This window comes from Diadema antillarum, unplaced genomic scaffold (genome assembly GCF_040938485.1).
Source record: "Diadema antillarum isolate AM-2024a unplaced genomic scaffold, OU_Dant_1.0 seq00000124_RagTag, whole genome shotgun sequence".
NCBI classification, from domain to species: Eukaryota; Metazoa; Echinodermata; class Echinoidea; order Diadematoida; family Diadematidae; genus Diadema; species Diadema antillarum.
The window spans coordinates 570,262-594,577 of NW_027271204.1; the positions used below are offsets into that span (position 1 = coordinate 570,262).

At 40.5% G+C, this 24,316-nt stretch overlaps 1 protein-coding gene across 1 annotated transcript; it reads left to right on the plus strand.

Moving 5' to 3' along the window:
- The first annotated feature begins 167 nt into the window (after positions 1-167).
- Positions 168-21,929, plus strand: LOC139727245 (uncharacterized). The gene is made up of 16 exons (XM_071638201.1): positions 168-279; positions 1,577-1,613; positions 2,159-2,646; positions 3,071-3,222; positions 4,768-4,910; positions 5,682-5,767; positions 6,860-6,953; positions 7,385-7,490; positions 9,963-10,052; positions 10,430-10,517; positions 11,750-11,890; positions 16,319-16,458; positions 17,052-17,264; positions 19,913-20,010; positions 20,392-20,510; positions 21,244-21,929. Exons 1-16 carry the CDS (start codon positions 168-170, stop codon positions 21,927-21,929), a joined length of 2,793 nt encoding a protein of 930 aa, XP_071494302.1.
- The last annotated feature ends 2,387 nt before the right edge of the window (positions 21,930-24,316 follow it).

Here is a 24,316-nt window from a genome sequence, read left to right on the forward strand (position 1 = left end):
CACATGGTGAAGTGAAGCAAAAGAAACACGTGTGCACGCTTCGTGTGCCGTTATAGTTATTCATTGGATTCGCGTATGCAGTGTAAACTGTCTCTGATAGTGTTAAGGTGACCGATATTGGCTCTTCTTTCATACGAAATTTAAGGTTGTCAACTTTTCTCACCGAAATGGGCAGGAAGAAAGACAGATCCGAACTTGGGAAGAGAGGACCTGGTCGGAAGGCTCGGAAACAAGAGGAACCATTACTTCCCCGCCACCTGAAAAATTCAGCCGAAGCTGGTAAATAGTCCCATGTACTTCTATTCATGTAGGCCGTATGTATCAAAATCTGACTAGGTTATATGGAAATAGACCAAATAAATAAAGAATAAGATGTCTGTATTTACTGCAGATCTGTTGATGGATTCTGCTTTTGTTGTGAAGTGGATGGGGTCTGTAAAATTTTTCAGTTTCAACAACCAACCATCTTTTTGAATTTTGTGATGGTTTCCTGTGTAGCTGGTTGTGCAACAATTGCCAATTCCATGCATAACATTTTATATGCACCTGCTGATGCACAGAGATGCACATGCATGCTTGACTATGATTATGAATCAAATAATTGCATACGTAGTAAATATTCAATTAATTTTTTCTAATTTTTATGATTAATTCGTACTTAGTTAAAAAAATGTTTATAAGGAATGTCTTGTAAAAAAGTTTTACATTTACGTTATTCAATATTATTAGTGTCTAATTACATCTCATCAAATACATGTGTACATGTAGCTGCACGGTACGTACAGTTGATACAGTTAAAGGGATCATACAGTTTTGGTTGAGACCTAATTTCAGGTTTCTAAGATTTTTTGGTGAGATAATGAGAAACCTATTTTGAAATATTAAAGAGCATGTAATTTTATGAGGAATTCAATGTTTATTTGATGAAAATTGGTTTTGAAATGGCTGAGATATCCAAAAAGGACCGATTCTGAGAAAGTGTGGGACCCACACTTTATTATGATTGCTTTATTTTACTTGTTTTTGGATGTTTCAGTCATTCTAAACCCGATTTTTATCAAATAAACTTTGAATTCCTCTTAGTCTTAAAATGGTATGCTCTATACTAAATCATAAGTGTTTTCTTGGTATCTCGCAAAAAGTTAAAAGCCCAATTCTCATCTCCACCAATACTGTACATTCCCTTTAAGTAGATGTCGCGGGTTAATACAGTTGCACTGTACACATAACAAACGTAATTATCAAGGGCTCGGTATATATGGTCGATAATCATTGAGAAATTTGTCTAGAACAGTAGGAGTACATTGCAGGGCCTGTACTAGTGTATAACGAGGTTCGGTGGTGTGACGTTACACTGTACGTATACAATGTATGACATCTTTTGTTTATTGCCATGGCCATGGAATGGGATGTATGTATTTTGAATTAAATTTTACTAAAGTCTACCCTAGAATAAGGTATCTCCAAGAAAAGAAGTTCGTATGTGTATCATCTTATTACTGTAAACAACACCCCTCACAAAATAAATCCTTGGAATAATTTACAAGTGGATCTTTGTTTGTTTGTTTGTTTTCAGGCAAATCAAAGAATGCAAGCAGAAGAGCAAGAAAGAGGTATGAACATTCTAAAAGTTAAATATTAAACAAGTTGTTTCAGAGAATCAGAATGGCTACACATGCAATATGCTTAGCTTTACTGCACCTTTTTGCATGATTTGGTGGACAACTTTTCTGTATATTGCATACACGTACACGTGTAACTGCATAAGTCTGTATTTTATTGTTAACCATGTAGATTCTATGATTCTAGTTCTGAGTTAACTAAGACTTAAAAAGAGCCAAATTGCTTTTTATTACATTGCCAAATTATTTTTGCACTGATTTCCGGTTGTGCAAAATGCGCAAAAATTTCCATTATTACAGCACCGGTAGTGTATTGATTGTGACAGCAGAGTGAATTTGTTTGTGTGTCCCTTGAATATTGTTTTTCCCGCTTTGAGTAATTTTGTCAATTTTGTTTCTACAAAATTGTGTTTCTACTATCTTATCTACCTGTATCTCTCTTCATTTGGGGAGAGGGGGTAGGAGGTTACTACAAAGGTATGTTTATTTATCTTACCAGGATTCTTTTCTTTGTGTTTAATGATCATATTTTTCAGAGCTGCAAAGAAGGCTGATAAGCAGAGTGGCCTGAAGAGACTAGCCCAGGGTCCCAAAAGGGCTCCATTGGTGAGGATGAACGATTCTGATGATGACGATGATGTTGAAGACAGTTTTGATGAACAGGAGGAGGAAGATATGGGAGGAGATCTGGTGCAGAAATCCAAGGGGAGGACAAAGAGGGGAAAGACATCGGTGGCTGAGGAAGGGGACGATAGTTATGAGGAAGATGAGGAGGATGAAGAAGCTGCAAAATCTGAACGAAAACCAATCAGATTTGTGAAAGCTAAAGGTAGCACACCCGGGAAGGGTTCCAAAGTCGTCAGACCAGACCTTGAAGAAAATGATGATGATGATGATGATGATGATGATGAAGGAGATGAAGAGGAAGATGAAGATGATCACGATGAGGAAGAGGATGAGTACGAGGATGAAGACGACAGTGATGATGATGAGATCCAGTTCAATATCAAGGGTAAACAAGGTAAGCCATGATTCTTCAAATCTCAGAAATGCAGAAAATCTGTAAGTGCACTGTAAGTGCACTGTAATATGAACCTGAGCTAATGGATACGATATGATATTATTTATCCAGCCTACAGATGTAGTTCCCTTCAGTGTTGCTGCTGCTCTAAAGAAGGCCCTGTTATCTTCGTTTTTATCCATGCAGACACAGGAAAGAAGAAACATCTTAACATGTATAATTGAAGCATACAGCATGGTGGACAGTAAGGAGTACAAATAAAGCCATTCATTGCTTTGATTTGTTGTTTTGTATTTTTTTAAAATTTTGTTTGCGGTTTATTTAATTTTCCATTCGGATGTGTCTATTATGGTAAAACTAGAAATGTCTAATTGTTGTTGTTTTTTTAAACATCTAACAATACGAAAATATTGCTTCTTTTAATGGGGTGATAAAGGTTTCACTGACCAGAACAAGGAGTGGTTGAAACCCACCAAGAAGTCCAAGCTTGCTCTGGGTTCATCTGACGAGGATGAATCCGAGGATGATGAGGAAGGTGATGATGAAGACGATGGAGATGAAGAGCCTGATGATGAGATGGTGAGATGAAAACATCAGAAAATGTCTTTGTCTGGTACTAGGATGCTGGGCAGCAGCTTACATTGTAATTTTCATTGTGGACATGTATTTATACTGTAAAACTAGAAACACAACAGCCTTTTTCGCTACATGAAATTTTCATGAAATGCTGACCATGAAAAAATAACAAATACACCATGCACAAGCATTCAGTGTTTTGTGTAGACAAACACTTGGTGTGCAGTTTACTTTCGCGAATCTTGGCTCCTTGCAAGATTCGCAAAGGTTTGCTTTACAGTTATCGCCTCTGCCAAGATAGTGTATTTATTTTTTAAATTTTTTGCTGCCATTTTTTGTTTATTGGTCTGTTTATTGATAAGGAATATTAACCAAAAAGCTGTGAAAAGATATCGATAGTATTTTTAAGCAAGGTCCATTTTACATTAAAGAGCAGGTGATTACATATTAGTTTGAGTTTGTTTGTTTGTTTTTCTATTAATGTGTGCATCGTTCTGTGACATTAGTAAGAGTATGACTTGAACGTAAGTTTGCATTTTTTTTTCTTTTGAGTTCCTCTAGCATACAGTGTAGATTGTGATACCAAGCAGTCTAGACATAGAATTTGAAACAAATTTTACACATCCCCTCCAACTAACCAGCAAGCAGCAAGCAAAAAACTGGCAAGCTTTGACATTGTGGAATTCCTCAACAGTGGCACCAATCACCCATACATACTGTACGTGTACCACAATCCAAGATTTATAGGTATAGACAGCGACCATATGCCAGTTGCATGCAAAAATGACATAAGAGACTCCACCGTATAAAAGCTATTCAACATAACACAGCACTCCAGAGGATGTAGGTGAACACACAGGTGAAGGTGGCACATTATGAGTCAAGGGACACCAAACAGTGCAGTTACCTTTCACTATTACATTCATGTACTCTGAGGTACATGTAGTGTTGAGTTGTGAATAAACATACAAACAAACCATAACAAATTTAAATGAATTGTGTTTCTCATTGCTTAAGAGGCTTCTTTAAATTGGCATTCAATTAATCCTCCCCTCTCCAAACTTGCTTGTGACCTGTTAGTGTTAGACAAAACCACTCACCTTTCACAAGGCAGGAGGTGCACATGGAGGCCATTGCAATGCAATATACAGTTTTTACCCCTCAATGGTATGGACTGGGGAGATGGTGGGAGGGGGGCTAATGTTGGTTGTGTGATGGAAACTGAATTTATTGGTTAAGAAATGAGGATCCATTGATGCCTTTTACATTAGTTTCAAGATGTGTTCAGTAGATGGCGAATAAATCTCCTCTAAATTTGAATATAGCTTGATCAAAAAATTGAACTATGAATGTTGTAAACACATTTTCATTGTCAGGAAGTTGTAATTCAAATTAACTAATTTGTGATTTTGTTTGTTTGTTTGGTTTTTTTTTTTTTGCATGTGTGGGTGATTGATACAGTTCTTCAGGGGAGGAATATTTCACTGCAGAATGAAAACTGTTGATTTTTTTCTCTCTCTTTCCTCTTCCCAATCTCACTGTCCTCAGCCTGATGATGAGTTTGCAGGTGGTCTAGACTCAGATGATGACAGCGATGGCGGGGATGAAGATGGGGAAGGTGACGATGATGAAGAGATGCTTCCAATCGAGAAAGCTTCAAAGAAATTGGACAAAAAGATCAAGCGAGACCAGTGAGAAGCCTAGTTTATTCTTAAACAATTTCAGTTAATTATGCTTCAACCACAGAGAAGTAAAGAAGAGGCCTGCTTATACACTTGTACACTGTATAGACAGCTTGTGTTTATATATGAATAGCTTATACACAAAATTCATGAGGCTTTTGCCATTCATCATACCCAAAACTTTGAGGTTACTTGTTTCAGTTTTCTGACAAGCATGCCAAATTCCCTGCATTGACTCTACTCACAAGGTTCTTCATGTTAAGGGTGTATGGTACTTAGCCCTCAGTGCAAAGCGTATTCTTGTGCACTGTGCACCAGCAGCTAAGAGGTTGATGCCTCCTAGTCAGTCCCATCCCATAGCAAATTATGTTGGCTGTGTCGATTATAAATGCATCACTCTGAAAATGAACAATAGAGTTTGAAGAGGTTACATGTATTCTCTGCCATGTCTCCTCTGTGATTGACAAGACTTGGTTTCTGCTCATCTACTGCATCCACTCTCTGTTGTGAAATCGAGGACATAAAATTACAGTTGATAGCCATGCATTTCATGTATTCTCCTTTACTTTGGAATCAACATCCTAAGGCCATGTGACAAGCCCCTTTCCCTTGATGGCATCACAGAATGTTATGAATACATTTATTGAGTTTTAATATTTTATAAGATAGTATTTATCTTCTGAACTTCGATAGTGAAATGCAGCAAAATGTTTAGAGAGTGACTGTGCATTGTCATATAACTGTATGGTTTATTGTCGTTTTTGTTGTCGTTTTCTGCAGGAAATTAGCAGACGAAGAGATGAAGATCGGCATCTCGCAGACAGAAACATTTGTTCTGCCCAGTGGACAGGAGATAGAGAAGGAAGATATCCTTTGCAAATCTAGATGTCTAAGAGTATCAATGTCCACAATACCAAAGTCATGAGTCCCTTTTTTAATGTCACATCAATAACTTGATTTTTCATAAGTGTGTAAAGTTGTTGGCACCTTGTTTTGTTCCTTTGTATGTTTAGATTTGATTTGTTGTCATGTTTTTGTGGTGTGTGTTTTTTTAATGTCATTTTGACTTTAAGAGGGATGAACTGTCAGCTGTGACACTTTGATAGTAAGCATCATTATAAAACAAGTAAGGTATGGTATTGTGGGTGTAGGAAAGCTGTGTCAAGGAGAGCCTGGCAAACCATAGTGCTAGACCTTCATTTGGTGCATTTGAAGGAAGAAATATGTTTTTCAAATTCTGTGTAGCACATCAGTTCTTCCAACTTCACAATCCTTATCACACTTATTTGATAGAGCACAGAGCTAGCAGTACCAGTGAAGCTGTCAGAGTTTGACGAAGTTCGTAGTTGCTCGCTTCTGCTTTTTACCATCGGTGAATGTTCTCCCAACTGTTTCAATTTATTACAATATTGTTACCAAGGGCACAATTTACTGCCAGAGCTAGAGCCCATGTGAGCATCACATGACTTCATTACACCTGACAGACATCAAAATCGATGCCCTATCACACATTTCTAGAATGAGATAATGACCAGAAAAGATGAAAGACTAATGACTGATACATATGAACAAAAGACAGATGATGGAGGACTACGTTTACGTTTAAGCTTTCATAACATCTTGCTGACAGGGTATTACAGTAGATACATTGTACATTGTGTGTCCCCTGCTTGCCTGAATGATCGTTAAAATTTGGATAAAGACACGGTACATTTCTTTTTTTTTTATGTGCAAGTGTCCACTCATTTTACTAGCCCAGCAATGAGTTATGATTGCCCAAGGCCAGCAGGCAATTAAGGATGTCCCACCCTGCCTTCTAATCTGTTACTAGTGGCATATGTCTCTGCTCTGAAGTAGATACAGTGTGAAGAGTGCAGTGCTCTACTTCTAAAATTCTGTCAGGACACTGCTGATCACGACCCATTGCAGTAGCGTAAAAGTTCCTTGACCTTTCACACCATCCCAGCCGACTGACCTCAGCCTTGTTCACCAGCGAATCAAGGAGATCATGGACGTGCTAGCGGACTTCAAGAACCGCAGAGAGGAGGGAAGGTATGCCCAGTTGGGGAAGGAAGAAGATTTTTGGATGTGTTTCGCTGCCCTGTGGAAACATGTTGTTACAGGGATTTCATTTTACACTCAGTAAACCCATTACAATCTGGGGGCTGCAGTCTCATTTTGTTTATTGAAAAAACAGAAGAAGTTAATGATTGCGTATGGTGCATTTGCAAGCTTTTGTTTATTTTTCTTGAAATCACATGTAATACATTACTCCTGCTTCTTTTAATGTTGTTTTCTTATTGGAAAGTTTTCAGCAACAATGAACAAGGTGAATGATGACCAAGATGTCATCAGAAACACACAAAAAGGAGCCATAAGAAAAAAATCATAAAAATAAGTGTACTTGATTCTAACATTTGACATATTGCAAGAATGTATCATTACCTCACATTGAATTTTCTCCTTGGTCCCACTCACTGAAGACCACGTCAGGAATACATCCAAGTCCTACGGAACGACCTCATGACCTACTACAGCTACAATGAGTTTCTCATCACAAAGATCATGGACTTATTTCCCCTGTCTGAGGTATGTGAAGCATTTAGCCGTAACTTCACTTTAGATACGGCATTAGATCCAAATTTCTATAGCACTTTGAATCATTCTGTTTGCTCAAACATGGTGTAATACAAAGAGAAAGGGGGAGGGCAGGGTCTCCAACTCTCCCGTTTTCGACGGGAGATCTCCCGCCGAAAATCCATTTTTGCAGAATCTCCCATTCTCCCGCTTGATATTTAATTTCTCCCGCCCTGGCTCTGTGTCTCCCGTTGGAAAGGATTTCTTACTTATTATACCCCCGCCAAACGAAGTTTGAAGGGGGTATATAGGAATCAGCGGATGGTCGGTCGGGCGGTCGGTCGGGCGGTCGGGCGGTCGGGCGGTCGGGCGGTCGGGCGGTCGGGCGGTCGGGCGGTCGGGCGGTCGGTCGGGCGGTCGGTCCGTTGCAAATCTTGCGTCGCGAACTACTTCCTCAGTTTTCAACCGATTCCCATAAAACTTGGCACAGATGTGTGCCTTGGGTTGTAGATGTGCAAGACGTATGTTTTGACAGTACCCAAAAGTACGTTGCCATGGTAACGGCATATTATGGGCAAAAATGGGTACAAATCTTGCGTCGCGAACTCCTCCCACAGTTTTTGATCAATTTTTATGAAATTAGGTACAGATGTTCATCTGAATATGTTAATGTGCAAGACACATATTTCTGCAGTGGCAAAAAGTGCGTTGCCATGGTAACGGCATGTTATTGGTAAAATATAGGGCAAAATGCTTCATGGCAAAACTGCTTCATCAGTGTTCTTCCAATTCTCATGGAATTCATATTGAATGTTTGTCTTAGGATATAGGTCAGCATGACACATTTCTTGACAGTGACAAAAAGTTTGTTGCCATGGTAACAGCTCACATATTATGAGCCAAAATGATGGAAAATTTTGTGTTGCAAACTACTTCCTCAGTTTTTGCCCAATTTCCATGAAACTTGGTACAGATGTGTGCCTTTGGTTGTAGATGTGCAAGACGCATTTTTCGACAGTACCCGAAAGTACGTTGCCATGGTAACGGCATATTAATGGCAGAAGATCAAGGAAAGATCTTGCGGATTTAACTACTTCCTCAGTTTTTTGACCAAAGCTTATGAAATGTTGTTTGGTGGGGGTATAACCAGTCGCTGTAGCGACATTTCTAGTTGCTATTGTATGCTGAAAAAATAAGCCTTAGATAGCACCAGAGAGCATCTAGAACCCTAGGAACTTTGCGCTTCGCACACATCAACTTGGAGTCTCCCGTTTGCTAGGGGTCTCAGGCGGGAGAATCTCCAGATCCGAAGGTGCTTTGGGTTGGAGTCTCTGGGAGGGGTATGTTACCATAAAAAAAAAGAAAAAAAGATCACATCTGAATTATAAATTTTTAAACAGTTAATGACTGCATCGTGATAATTATGGTGACATGACATTTGTGTAGCTCTTGCGACACTTTCTCCTATCTTATTTTCTCCAAGGACCTATAATACGGTTTGGGTTAGGGTTGTGATAGGGTTTTAGGTTTAGTTTGATGTTAGGATTAGGGTTAGGGTTACGTTTGTGGGTAGTGTTTGGCTTTAATAGCGTGCAGATATTTCATGGGAGCATTGACAGAGCTACCAAATCTCACACATTCTGCGTGAGACTCGAGCATTTAGAGGCCATCTCACAATCTCACGCATGACACCCATTCTTCTCACGCTTTCGGCGAGGTCTGCAACTTGGGCCTATGATAATGAGCATAGCTCAAAAGATTAAAGTGATAGTTGCAATTGAAGATATATTTCCCTTTTGTCTTTCAAAATAAGTAAAAAATAGTCACTTATGTATGCACCTGATTGCATCAAAAAGAGCTAAAAATTGAAAAAGCTCCCTGCTGTGGGAGGCCACAAGGGGGAGAAACCCCTCCCACACCCTCGCTCGCGCACACATTCGCATGCCGAGATGCCGAGTCATGAAAATCTCACTCATAAATTTTTTTGAACTTGGCATTCCTGAATTGTTGCAGCAGCAAATGTCATGGAACCTATAATTACATCTTTAGCATCAAAGTTATTCATGCTGAAACCCCAACTGCAAAGAATGTTGGTTGGTAAGGCAATGATTTTATGCTATGTTGTGCACTACCACCTACACTTAACCTGTTGAGGATGGTTTGATTTTACTTCAACATGCATTTCCCATAGACACCTGCCTGAGTATACTCGGGGACTTGTCCTCAACGGGTTAAATAAGCATTTTGTAGAACAGAATACAGATTTCCCAGAGCTTAGTCTTTGAGCAGCATGCTGTACCTTTGAATGTGTTCCTATCTCAAGAGTTGTCCTGGGATGATAAAAAGTTTATGGGGCCTGACCTTCCAACACACCAACATTCTGATTTGGTTTCCTGCCAACAGCTCCTTGATTGCCCAACTCTAAATCATGATATTTTCTGAGTGCACTCATTCTGTGTTATCCGCATTGTTTCGTCCTTTCAGCTGATAGAGTTCCTGGAAGCCAATGAAGTCAGCCGCCCAGTCACCATCAGGACCAACTCACTCAAGACCAGGAGGAGAGACTTAGCTCAGGTGAGTGCCGATAAAAAGAGAGCATTCATGTTAATCTGTTGGGGACGGGCTGATTTTGCTCTAACATGCATTTCCCGTAGAGACTTGCCCGAGTATACTCAAGACTCGCCCTCATCAGGTTAACCCACTAACATTCACACAGGAGTTAGTTTTTTCCAATTCTCCCATTTGTTTTCTGAAATTTTCATGTTTGTGCACCTTTGATTTTGCTGCTTTGATTCTGAAGCGATTTCTCTTTTGAATGGGTGCTCAGTCATTCTAGGCTCATGCAATTTGCAGGGAAGAATTTAATGCACCATCCTCTATTTCATACCAAGTTTTTTGTAGATAATGTATATTCTATTTGGATGATTTTACATTATTTTTACTTGTTTCAGGCCTTGATCAATAGAGGGGTGAACCTTGACCCTGTAGGCAAGTGGTCAAAGGTTGGACTGGTCATCTACGATTCGTCAGTCCCAGTTGGTAAGTACGATAAAGTGGGAAGACTCTACTATAAGGCATTTCTGTGCACAACCAGTCTTGCATTTCCAAAGCACATTCATTTGCATGTGATTGAATAGAGGTAAGCTACCTTGTGTAGAGAACTGAACAAAATGTGCATTGTCTATCTCATCTTTGCATTTAAATCAATGTTTCACCCCCCCCCCCCCCCCCCCCCCCCCTCTCTGTCTAGATCAGACATGTACTGAATTGCTAATTTGAAAATAGTGTTTCATTTGTTGAAGGGGAACACATTGTAAAGTGTTTACAGAAGTTCTGGAAATCACTTTTGTGTCAGAATTTATGTGAGAGGTGCATCATATCCTCATCAGAGTATGACTTTGTGATCTTTCCAGCTCAGTTATTCCGACTACTGGTACTCCTGCCCAACAGTGTATCCTACTTGACTGTCATATCGTTTCCATGATAAAGTGAAGAACAATTGAAAATTAACAAATGAAACATGTTAAATAGCTGCTTTAATGTTGAATGATGTACTGCAAGTCCGATTTGAGGGTAATGATGCCAAAAGTAAACTAGAGAAGCACTCTGAGAGTGCAGACCTCTGCCAAGCATGCAGCTCATTTCCACCACTGATCTTGTTCTTCCATAGAGATATCATACGTACACATAGCATCGGTGCTGAAAATCGCCCCATTTCCCAAAATAGAAGCCTTTGTTACGTCATAAACCCTCAGCTGCACGGCGCGCCTCGCCCCAGCAGAAACTAGAGCACGCACTTTAGTGCGGGCAGGTAAACCTCAAATACGCACAGCCTGAACTCCCAAGTTCATTGACCCTACCTACCAAAATATCAAAAATCCTTCATAAATTCCCCAAAAATTTTTGGATCACTACCAAAAGTTAATCGTTTGTTACTTGTGTCATTCTCAACCTTTCCTGCAAATTTCATCCCAATCCGTCAAATACTTTTTGAGTTATTTTGCACACGGACAAACAAATGAACGAACGAACGAACGAATGAACAAACCAACGGTAACGAAAACATAATGTTCCCCCTTGGTGGAGGACAAAATTAGGTCACAACAATATCAGAGTATCACATTTTTGTAAGAAGCATAAATAACTGAGCATGTACTCAATCTGAATCAGCTTTCAACAGAAGCAAAGTAAACCACTATCTTTTGGCTCTACTTGTCAAATATTATTTCTCACTTTTTCTCATTCCCTTGTTTTCACCTGTCCTTCCACAGGAGCCACACCAGAGTACCTTGCTGGTCACTATGTCCTGCAGGGAGCGTCCAGTTTCCTGCCAGTCATGGCACTTGCCCCCCAAGAGGGCGAGAAGATTCTGGACATGTGCGCCTCGCCGGGCAGCAAGACTACCTACATAGGTAAGGCTCCTTTGCGCTGGACATGACAGAGATAATGTGACCCTTTCAATGAGTGTCATTGTGGATAGATCTACTTCAGGGATGTGCCTGCTGCCATGCAGTGTCGATGATTGCATGATGCTCTCCGTCTACGATCTCTCACTTTTCTTTTTCTTTTTTTTTCCAACCACTGCTTTGTCACTGGCTGTTTCACTGTAGTGTGCTTGGTAATTAGACCCATCAATATGTGAAGGCGCTGTGGCACAAAAGTTGATATCAAACATACATACTGTAAAACATGATATACACATATTTGTGGCATGAAATTTTCATGAATTGGAGCCGATGGCCTTTTTCAAAGTATGAAATTTTCGCAAATTGCCACTGGCATCCAGTGCATGTGTATAGTGTAGACAAGAACTTTTGCGTGCATTTTCGCGAATCTTGGCTCTTGTGAAATTTGCGAAATTAAAATGCACGCAAACATTCCTCGTTTTACAGTAAGTCAGAATATCAAACATTAGTAAGTCTCTGAATACTCAGTCCTAATTGGCAGATACCTGATTTACGTTTGATTATCTGACTTATGCTTGATTGCATTTTTAGCTCACCTGAGCCGAAGGCTCAAGTGAGCTATTGCGATCGCTCTTCGTCCGGCGTGCGTCGTGCGTCGTGCGTAGTGCGTCGTGCATAAACTTTTACATTTTCATCTTCTTCTTGAGAACCCCTTGACCGATTTTCACCAAACTTGGCAGGTAGCATCCCTAGGGGAATAGGATCTCAATTTGTTCAAGTGGGCACCATACCCCTCCTGGAGGGCCCCCAGAGGGGCCCAAACCCCCCAAAATTAAGGAATCTTAAAAAATCTTCTTCTCTAGAACCAGAAGTGATAGAGCTAAGATAATACTATGAATTAGTACATTGATGACTGTAGTTTCAAGTTTGTTCATGGCGGAATCAGGGGTGCCCCCCTTGGGACCCAGGGGAGGGAGGTGGGGAGGGGTCCTAATGGGGCCCAAATAGTACATTTTCATCTTTTTCTTGAAAATGCCATTATGAATTTTCACCAAAGTTGGCAGGTAGCATCCCTAGGGGGAAAGAATCTCATTCCCATCAAATGGGCAGCATGCCCTACCTTGGGGGCCCCAGGGGGGCCTAAATTTGGACCGAAATGGTAAATTTTCATCTTTTTCTTGAAAACCCTATCACTAATTTTCACCAAACTTGGCAGGTAGTATCCCTAGGGGGATAGAATCTAAACTCCATCAAATGGGCACCATGCCCCACCTGGGGGGCCCCAGGGGTTCCACCCCCCCCTCCTGTAAGGAATCTTTACAGATTTTCTCTAGAACTGGAAGTGATTGAGCTAAGTTAATACAATGAGTCAGTATATTGATGACTGTTGTTTCAAGTTTGTTCATGGGAGAATCAGGGGTGCCCTCCCCCCACCCCCCCACCCCTTTGGGACCCAAGGAAGCGGGATGGGATGGGGGGGGGGGGGGGGGGGTCCAAATGCGTGCCTAAATTTTCATCTTCTTGCTGAAAACAACATAATGGATTTTCACCAAACTTGTCAAGTAGCATTCCCATAGGGATAAAATCTCAAAATGTTTGAATGGGCACCATGCTTCCTTGGGGGCCCCAGGGGGTCCAAACCTCCTAAATTAATGAATATTAAATAATATTTATGCCTCCGCCACGAAGTGGTGCCGGAGGCATTATGTTTTCGGGTTGTCCGTCCGTCCGTCCGTCCGTCCGTCCGTCCGTCCTTCCGTCCGTCCGTCCGTCTTTCCGTCCGTCCGTAATGAATTTTGTGGACAAGGTAACTATCAAAAGCTGTTGAGGTATCCTGATGAAACTTGGCATGTATGTGTATTAGGGGGTGAAGTTGTGCCTATCAACTTTTGGGTGCACGTGCTCAAGGTCAAAGGTCAAAAGGTCAAGGTCAAATACATAAAATTTCACTATTTCCACCATATCTATGCAATGCCTGAAGATATTTTCTTGAAACTTAGTGTATACATGTATTACCCAATTTAGATTCTCTGGTGAAAGTTTGGGTCATGAGGTCAAAGGTCAAAGGTCAAAAGGTCGAGTAAAAGTATTAAAACTTCTTTTTTTTCTCTGTAAATTGGAAAATTGTTCAAGGTATCTTCATGGAACATAGTATATATACATGTACTGACTGGCAGTGATTATCTAGAGAATGTAGGGTTCATGGGGTCAAAGGTCAGGGGTCAAAGGTCAAGTGCAACACTTCAAAATTTTACTATTTCCCTCATGTTCATGCAATGCCAGCAGGATTAGTATTTTTTTTTTTTACACTTGGTGTATGCATGTGTAACCTAATAGAAATTCTCTGGAGAGTTTTTTTTTTCTTTTTCTTTTTTTATTGCCTCAAAGGTCAAAAGGTCAAAGATCAAGTGAAAGTGCTGAACTAACTTTTTCCTCCATATCTCGGAAGTGGCTCAATTTATCGTGAAACCTACTGCATATCTATGCATGTTCTACCTGAAAGTGATTATCTTATGAATTTTAGGGTCTAAGGCCAGATGAACATGGTAACAATTTACTATTCAGTACAGAAATTGCACTTTTTCTCCATACCGGTACCATGAAAATTACTCAATGCATAAATGTATGAATGGGTCAAAGTCAAGTTAAAGTCCTTAAATCCCCAAATACATGCTCTCCTATTCATCCAATTAAACCAAGTTCAAGGAAGGTGAACATTCAACACATTTCTGACAAACTTGTCATTTCAATATTTTGCCAGTTTTGTGAAAATGTAATCACACATTGTCCACATGGACTATCTAGACCTATTAGGAGAATCATGCATTATGGCGGAGGCATACCAGTCGCCATAGCGACATTTCTAGTTTTCTCTAGTTCTAATCAAGAGGGATAGGGCTTTAAGTCTTTTTTTCCCAAGCTGCATAATCCAATGTTCTATAAAGTACAGTGTACTTGGCAAATATTTTTCCCAGTGTGATGGAATATGTAAATGGACACCATGCCCCCATTCTCAGAGCTACCCCCACCATAAGTTTCCAATGTTCTCAGGTAAGAGTCTGCAAGAATGCATGGAAGGTGAACTTGCGATACTCAGGTTAGCGCGTGACCCGCGGGTCTCTTGTTTCATGCAACAGGGCCCAGTTGGCCCATTCATGAGCTCCTTGTTTGCCCAACAAAACTGACTTATTCTTATAGTCGCAGCAGTCATAACCAATGTTCCTTTTTATATCATATTGTTTTGTTGTGGTTTGTGTGTTTATTCTTTTTTTTTAAATCAGAAAGGAAAGTGTTGACCTTAAGAAATTTCTCATCCCAAGAAGTATTCTCTAATAACTCGCAGAGAAGTGGATGCTTTCTGTTTGGTATCACTTCTGTGTAGTTGTGGAAAGAAGCATTAGCAATGTCATTTGTTTGGATTTGTTTTTATGACTTGAAGAGCACCATCTACAGTGCTTAAGCATACAGGAGATTATGCCATGGAGGGTTTATACAGTACATGGAGTTCCAACTGGCTGTAATTATTCAAACAGTTGTCAGATTTCTATTGATGTACAAAAGAATTCCACAGGTGCACTTGTGCCTTTGATGATCGATGTTCGACGCCGCCGTCTTGCTGAGCAATCTGAAGATTCATTTTGAATGTTATCATAATGTTGACCATATTTTGCTTATTTGTTTATTAGATGAAATGAAATTTCACTTAATGATAAAGCATGTAAAACAATAGTCAATTCCGTCTAGAAATGTGCGCAAAAGTGTATTATCAGAGCTGTATCACGTGAAAATGTTTAAAACTGTACTATCCTGGAAAGCTGGTTTTATCGCTTTTCCGCTTAATTTCCACCAATGAAACTAATATGGCATAATCTTCAAGTATATCCTTATTGATTGATATATCAGATTAGTGCCCGGGTATGCCCAGTCGAGTAATTTTCATCTTTATTTCAGCATTTTTTGCTCAATTTCTATTCACGCATCATCGTGTCTGTACCACCTACCTTTTACAAGAAGGGATAGCGTTTTTTGGTTTTTTTTTCATTCTTTATTACAGTCTTGGTGTGCGTAAAGCTAAGTCATCAGCATGTCAGAAATCCATCCAAATAGAATCTAGTTGCAAAGTAAGCAAGCCCACTCAGATGTAGCAATGTGCATCGGTCCAACAGGAAGGGCAAGGTGCAACAAAAAGGATTAGAGGATTAGGTAATCTCTATTCATAAGTTTCCAGGCACCTGTGCCATGAGAGGGGGGGGGGGGGGGGGGGGGACAAAGCACTCCATTGTGCATGCCTGGTGGTCACCAAAGTGCAGCAAGGGTTAAACAAACTCAGCCAAGCAAAGTATAGTGTCGGTATATTCAGGAATAAACCAAGGTGATGGAAAAATTGTTTTGATTTGTGAAATTTAAAAAAAATCAAAATTTGCTGTTTTTCAGCTGCATTGATGAAGAACACTGGGATGCTGTTTGCCAACGACGCCAACAAGAAGAGGGTGAAGGCCCTCGTGGGAAACATCCATCGCTGTGGCATCACCAACACCGTCGTCTGCAATGAGGATGGAAAGTCCTTCCCCAAGGTAGGTGTTACTCCAGAAAATATCCCCCCCCGGAAATATTTATTATGGTGAGACCCCACTCTCTAGCTCAAGTGTATGTCAAGACAACTGGCCTGTTTCAAGTTTCAATAGAGTTAGCTAAGAAATCAGAAGATTGCAGAATTGTTGGGCATTGTCATGCATCCATTGATAGCGGTTTTAATCACAATTATAAAAATGATGTGATGATGATGTCATCCGAGTAAACAATTGCATTGCTCTTTCTTTTTCTGCATCTCCGCTCCTCCTCTCCCATTCTATGACCCTACCATTAATCCCTCATCCATCTCCATTCCCTCCATCACTATTCTCTAACATTCCATCTTTCAACCATTAATTTCCCCTTCACTCTTTTGTTTCCTCTTCCATTCCATCTTTCCCACCATTCGTCTCTCTTCCATGTCCCTACCATCCTCATTCCATCCTCCTATCACTAATCTCACCTCAAATTTCCCTCTCCTATCATATTTCATGCTCCTATTCTCCTAATCCCGTCTCCCCTCCTCCTTGTCCTCCTTTTCCCTTCCTTATCCCCCACCACTCTTCCATTCACCCCTTCCCTCACTCCCACCCAGGTGATGGGAGGATTCGACAGGGTGCTCCTGGATGCCCCCTGCAGTGGGACGGGGGTCATCTCCAAGGATACTGCAGTCAAGCTGAGCAAGGATGAGACAGATATCCAGCGCTGCTCCCACCTCCAGAAGGAGCTGATCCTGGCGGCCATCGACGCCATCGATGCCCGCTCCAAGACAGGCGGCTACCTTGTCTACTCAACCTGCTCTATCATGGTAAAGCTATGCTTCCAAGTCTCCTTCTGATTCGACTGGAGGTTTTGTGAAACAAGAGGCATGGTCTCAGTACTCAAATCTATGCATGGTTTCACTACATGGTATTTAGCTTCACATATTTTGGGTAGTGTGACTGCAAACTTTTCAAGAAATTACCAGGGAAACTTCCCACGAAACATCTTCTGCGCACTTGGAAGTTTCTTGGTTCTCATCAAAAAATATGTAGTTTTGTGCAGTGAGACTGCGAGCAGCCTAAAGTTCAATAATCGCCATGAAGCCATAATAGATCCATTCATGTTGTTTACGCACAGAGTGCATTCTTATGTGCGCTGCAGTGCGTTTGCATTTCTTCCTGCGAGAGACCAAACGTACAGGTAGTTTCCTATAACTGAAATTATGAGTAGTTTTGTCTGTAGCGTGACCATGTGCTCAAACTTCTGGAAGTTATCAGGAAGCAAACTGCATAGTTTTGAGTAGTGTGACAGCGGCTATAGACATCTTTCATGTCCCTTACAAGAGTACATAAAAACCTTAAAGGGAAGAGTCCTGAGATTTTCACTGTACTGATAATTAAGAAGAGTAAAAAATATAAACTTTCACCAATTTATACGCTTGGACATCAAAAATTGTCTCCGTACGCGATTTTTGAAAAATAATTCCTGCAAGCGATCGTGTAAGAGCCGGCAAAAAGATGCTACGTAGTGCATGCCCTACTCACCAAGTTGACAGCCGTGCCTCTAAAAACCAATTTAAGTGTTCAAATGATTAGTTGCAATTTTATCATATAATGTGAAAGTTTGTGGTTTTATAATTTCAAACAAAATATTTCAAGCTTAGATATATATAATTCACGAAAAATTAATATTGTTAACATGAATTTATATGTATTTTTAAACCAAATATACCATTGACATCAAATAGGCACGGTCCTTTTCTAGCTTCCGTCCGTGTTGCATACTTCTTAGCGTAGAAACCACTCTCGCGCGCAAATCCTTACCAGTACCAATACACAGTACACTCAACTCCGTCCAGTCGATTTTGGCATTCAAACCGAAGATAACCTGTTCATGAGAGAGTCGAATTCTTCAAAGAAAATATTGTTTGTATCTCAATATTTCTGTAAGTAGTCAGATAATCGCCTTTCCTCGAAAAAAAAAAATATGACGTGAGCCGGGAAGGGTAAATACATGGGGTCGTAGGGATATGATTTCGCTCCACTTTGCCGTGCATGTCCAGTCGGCACTGGCAGCAGCTAGCTCAGTGGCACTGTACTGCAGTCCAACCCCGGCTGCAGGCCCACGGTAAATTGAACATAGCTAGCCACTTTCCTTACCTCTCTATACGCTTTTTTCCCTCGGTTCTCTTCGAAGTCGATGCTCAAGGTGTTTCTGTTTATAACTCATGTGAGCAAATGGTCGGGATTGCATCTGGTTTCAGGAGTTTTCTCGGTTTATAACCGAGGGCCACAGCCTGCCGGTCCACGTAAAAACATCGCTTCTCAAATTGTCCACGCACAGGTAGGTCACAACACGATTTCGAGATTTTGTAGGCCCTAACTTTCTTATGTTCGGCATCGTTTTACCGATATTTCCCAGCCATACAGCTCACCTTTCACGATACTTTTGTGGGTCTGGGACGGAAAAAAGGATTTTCCTGGGAAATTTTCTGCACGATTCGAGCAAAACTACTGATGTAAGATAGCCTGACCAGACGACGCTGAATGCGGTCGCCCCTATAGTGTACTAGCAGGCCTGTGTAGAATCGTTTCTACCTACAAATATGTACACTCTGTACGTACTATAGAACATGCATGAGCGGCGACAGGGCTGCAGCTGCGCTTGAGACTGGATAAGTGCGAAGGGCAAACCGCGTACGGGGTGCGTACGCGTATCTACCGTAGATCTATCATCTACTAGTAGTTGTACCGTCTACACGTGCGAATATAATACACAATACATACACACACACACACACAAACACACACACACAAACACACACACACACAAACACACACAAACACACACACACACACACACACAACGTAGAAACAATGTCAAATACGAGTCGGAGTAGCCACCGACGTCTTCATGCATCCGGGTAAACTAGGGAGCGTACGGATAACGAGCAGAACACGGCTGGGAAGAGTTGTGCATCGATGACGCATGACTCTCTGCCAAAACTTGCTCATTAGCATATTCACCATGCAGAGTCACACTTTTTCAACCAAAATGTATGAGCTTATTTGGTGATTTGAAAGTTTGTTTTTGGTGAAAGTAGTTCATTGGAGGTACCAACAACAACATATTTTTTTAAATTTCGTGAGGACTGTGTCCCTTTAATGATGTAGGAATCATGTTCCAGACAAGTATCTTACATGGTACCGATCTATGAGGTACCAAGTTTAATGAGGTGAATTTTGCAGTCCTGAATTTCTAGTACCAGTGCTGTATTTTAGGTGGTCACTTATCTAGTGCATTTACATCAAGTTCCATTTGTAATGAGGTAAAATTGGCAGTCCTGGCAACCTTGTCATAGTGAGGTTTTCCTGAATTTGTAACATTGGCGTGGACAAGAGTATGTGTTGAGTATGTCATATCTGTAATGTGTTGAAATCATCTACCACACCTCTCTCATTGTCTCACTTGTAGGTAGAGGAGAATGAGTGGGTGGTTGACTATGCCTTGAAGAAGCGTGACGTGAAGCTGGTTCCCACGGGTGTGGATTTCGGCCAGGATGGCTTTTCAAGGTATACTGTTGCCCTGCTTTTTGCAGCATGCTGCTGCTTTTGACATCATGCATGTATAGCAATGCATATGTACAACATTTGTTTTGTTTTGTTTTTTAGTATTGTAAATGGTAACAACAAAAAGCATATGAAGCTGTCGAGCTAAACTGAAATATGCCCTGCAGTGTACATGCAAGAACATCTTTGAAAAGCGGCCTTTGCTATGCGTATGAATGAAAGGGTAATTTTCCAATGAGTGGAACATAAATAGATAAATTCAAAAAGATAAATACCCTTTTTCCCTTGGGAAGGAAAAAAGGTGCCTCACATGAACAAGTACTTTGACCACCTTCACAGCATGATGTGCGTTAATCATATCAAATTTCATTTTGCCTTCTATAGATTCAAGGGACGTCACTTCCATCCATCGCTGAAGCTGACCAAGAGAATCTACCCACACACTCACAATATGGATGGGTTCTTCATTGCCAAGTTAAAGAAAATCTCCAACAAGGTTTCTGGTAAGCTATCTCCATTTTATAGTGGTTTGACGAGTTCCAGTCCTGACTTTGGAGCTCATTAACCCATTGAGGATGGGCTGATTTACACATTTCACATAGACACTTACCCAAGTATACTCGGGACTCGTCCTCAATGGGTTAATTTTAATCCTTGTGTGCTTTGAGTGCTAATTGGCACAGAAAACCCAATAGCAGTGTACATGTTGTCTCTGGCACAGAAGTGGTTTAATTTGTACATGCACCTGTAGTTGTTTGTTCTCATTTGTATTTGTTCTTCTGTCTGTGTGCTGTCATGATTCTCTTTGTATTTGAGAAGGGTGTTTCACGTTTTCAGAAGTTATCGCTGAATTTGTGCAAAGGCATCATCTTTTTCTTTTTCTGTGTCCGTTTTTGTTTTCTTTACTTTATGCATCTATGCGACTAATTTTTCGCGCCCAGCAGGGTGAGAAGAATTTGGTGTGTTTTTAATTCCGCGGAATCAAGACCTCAACTGCTGGAACATAATGGCAGGCAAAAATATTCCCTTGCTTTTATTTTTTTGCGCTAGTTTCTGGTTGCGCAAAATGCGCAAAAATTTCAACACTGTGAAAATTTCCACTTTACTGATTCATGTAAACTGTCTGCAATTCAGCTGTTATGGATGTTCCCCAATAAAAATACCTTTTCACCTCTTGTACAGTGCCTTTTTTTTTTTCAATGAAATTTTCACTTGCCATCTCTTTATTTACATCAGATGCAACCAAGCAGGGCACAAATACCCAGGAAGATGCAGAAAGTACCGAGCCCATGGAGACGGTGCAGAACGGCAAGGACAGTGAGACACCAACAGCTGCCTCCAACCCCAAGACGACTCCACGAGGGAAGAAGCAGAAGGCCGCAGAGAAACGATCGCCGTTGCCGGGGAAACTGAACGGAGAGGTGATCGGAGCAAAATCGCGGGATGCGCAGGACGGCAAAGGGAACGTCAAGAATCACCAACAGGGAGAAAAGATGGGGAAGAAAAGGACGATGTCGCCAGCAGTTGAAAAGAGGAATAAGAAAAGGAAAGATGGGAAAGTAGTATCCACACCGAGCGGAGAGAAGAAAGTTGACGACATTGGAGCAAAGCCCGTGGAAGAGGACGTAACCTCAAAGGTTGAAACAAGTGACAATGTTAGGAAGACAAGTGTTAAAACCCCCAAGAAGAGTGAGAAGGCGCCTCATAGTGATGAGGTCAAGGAGAGGAGGAAAGCAGAGGAAGTGAAGAAGAGCGGATGGACAGTGACACCGGTGAAGGAGAAGTCGAAGAAGAAGAGGATGAGCGGCACTCCGAAAGCAGGTGCACCGAGGCCAAAGAGCTTCGGGGGGAGGTTAGAGACCATTCTGGCGGCTAGGAGGGAGAAGAAAAGAAGGCAGTCTGCTGGGGCTGCAGCCGACTAGTGCTAGAAGTCTTTGCCATCAAGGCTTTGATTATGCTGTTAATGAATTTTAAGTAAAGCTTACCTCATTTACAATTTGAAAAAAAGGTCTCATTTTGATATAATGTGAGCTGATGTATGATTCTCTCAATTTGATATGAGGACTCTTTCACAATTTGAAGAGATGTTTATACTTCTCTCCTTGTTTTAATTGGAGATAGCAGCTATGATACAATGTAGCCCACTCAATTCTCCATGGATTATGATAGCCTTGTTCACACATTTCAGCAATGACCATTCAGAGTTGACTATTGCAGCAGATCACCTATTTATCTTGAATATTTTTAAATCAAGAGAGAACAAATCCAATTTGTAGCTATTTGTTGATCATTCACAAATTGTGGTGAGAATTAATATTTCATTTTTCAGTCTGTGGTTCGGTATGATAATGCAATCCTGTATGTTTTTTCCTCACACAAACCATTTTATGTTTATCCCCAAGTTGAATTTTCCTCTTGGGTTTATGCCAGGTTCAAGTGTGTACGTGTGTGTCACACACAAACACACTCACTGCTATAATAGCTTCTGACCATTCGAGCATTGTGAATTTAGGGTTTCTGGGACAAACACTGAACTAGGGCTTTCTGTAGCTCAGTCGGTAGAGCACCGGGCTATCAATCCGGAGGTCTTTGGTTCAAATCCCGATGGCATCCCATTTTCTTTTGCTCAATTTTCCACCCTAAAATTTGTTACATGATTTTGGTAGTATCTTTAATAGTCCACATGCAGAAAAACACTTAGCAGGAATGGTTTGTTTTCAAAAAATTCATACCTGTTCTAACCCCATTTTGACACAATCTCTGGATTTACAGTATTTTTATCAGCACATCATCAAAAAAAAAGAATATACATATATATGTGACCCTGCATCACAAAACGCACAGAAAGTCGCCAGATATGAAATTTTAGTTAAGAGCATATTCTAAAAGAGCAGACTTGAAGCTTTAAAATGATGTATAACTCAAATCAATCGGACTCTCCTAACCTATCTAAATGTTGGAAAGAAAACACACACTCAGGAAAAGTGTGAACTGAGGAAAGAGGCTCTGAAGTGCAGTGTCTATTCGAGCGCTAAATCTGTACCAAGCCGTGCTGGCTGTGCGATGAATGGGACAAAAAACAGGTTGTAAATCACTAGACTAACAACAATGAAGGGATTATCAGATTAAACTGAAATTGAGAGTGCCATATCAACACATTCTGTTCATAATTGATGCCAACTTTCAAAACAGTAACATCATCCTTTCAAAAGTTATTTTAGTTTAAAGTGAAGAGTGTGTTCAAGGTTTTTAAGAAATGAAAAGGGGACTCTAAAAACACACCTAATCACAGTATTCTACCAAAAAAAGTTCAAGATAAACTGCTAAAAAACACACTTTCCTGCCCATGTTATGATCCCAAATTGTAACATAATGTAGAAGAAGACTTACTCCTTCAGAAAATATGAAAAAGTCAAGATGGGTTAGGTTGACCCATTTCACCTATTTTCAGTCTCCACACAAAATCAGTGTGTGCGACTTTTTGTTCATTTTGTGGTGCACGGTCACATAACGTATATTGATGAAAAAGATCTACATGTTTAAGGTCAAAGTGCATGTTGGGTAAGACAGTCTGCAAATAGACTTCTGAATGCCTTGGATGAGTAGCTCACCGGGCTGGCTTGAATGGCTGTGTGAGTTTGCTTTGCACCTACCGTAACATGTTTACCCAAATGTTGCCATGACAACAACATGTATGATCAGAGTCATGCACTTGTGCAGTGAGAACTCTCCCATTTCTTGATAGACACAGAGGGTAACCAATACACATGATTTTAATTTGTAGAAAGCTGATATTTGGGTAACTCGGAAGTTCAAAATTGTTTTTAACTCATCATTCGTACGTGTTTTAAAATACGAAAAAGTTCACAAGGTTACTCTGGCCTGAATTTTATCTGAATTGTGATTTTGATGAGTATGGAGTCATCCTGTTTGTTTTGAATTGTATTAACCCTATTCAAGTAATTATGTACATGTACTTGTATTTGTTTACTTTAACCCGTTGAGGACGGACTGATTTTGCTACAATGCTCATTTCCCATAGACACATGCCCGAGTATACTCGGGACTCATCCTCAACGGGTTAATCTTGTCCCAGTGTTTATTTTGTGAGTCTTAAACAGTAACACAATTATTGATGCCACTTGATACACATCACAAAACAAAGATAAAATTTTGTATGGGATACAATAACTTTTTGTGCTTTGGTGAAATTCATTGAAAGGAAGAAGTATATAATGCCAAATCTGCTGAAGGTAATTGACCTTTAATATTGATCAGTAAATCTTTGTGTCAGCAGTACATATATTGG

Coding starts and splice junctions, on each gene's coding strand:
- LOC139727245 (XM_071638201.1), top strand. CDS start 168: ATGGGCAGGAAGAAAGACAGATCCGAACTTGGGAAGAGAGGACCTGGT. Junction 1,614..2,158: donor AGCAGAAGAGCAAGAAAGAG/GTATGAACATTC, acceptor CATATTTTTCAG/AGCTGCAAAGAAGGCTGATA. Junction 16,459..17,051: donor ATGGAAAGTCCTTCCCCAAG/GTAGGTGTTACT, acceptor ACTCCCACCCAG/GTGATGGGAGGATTCGACAG.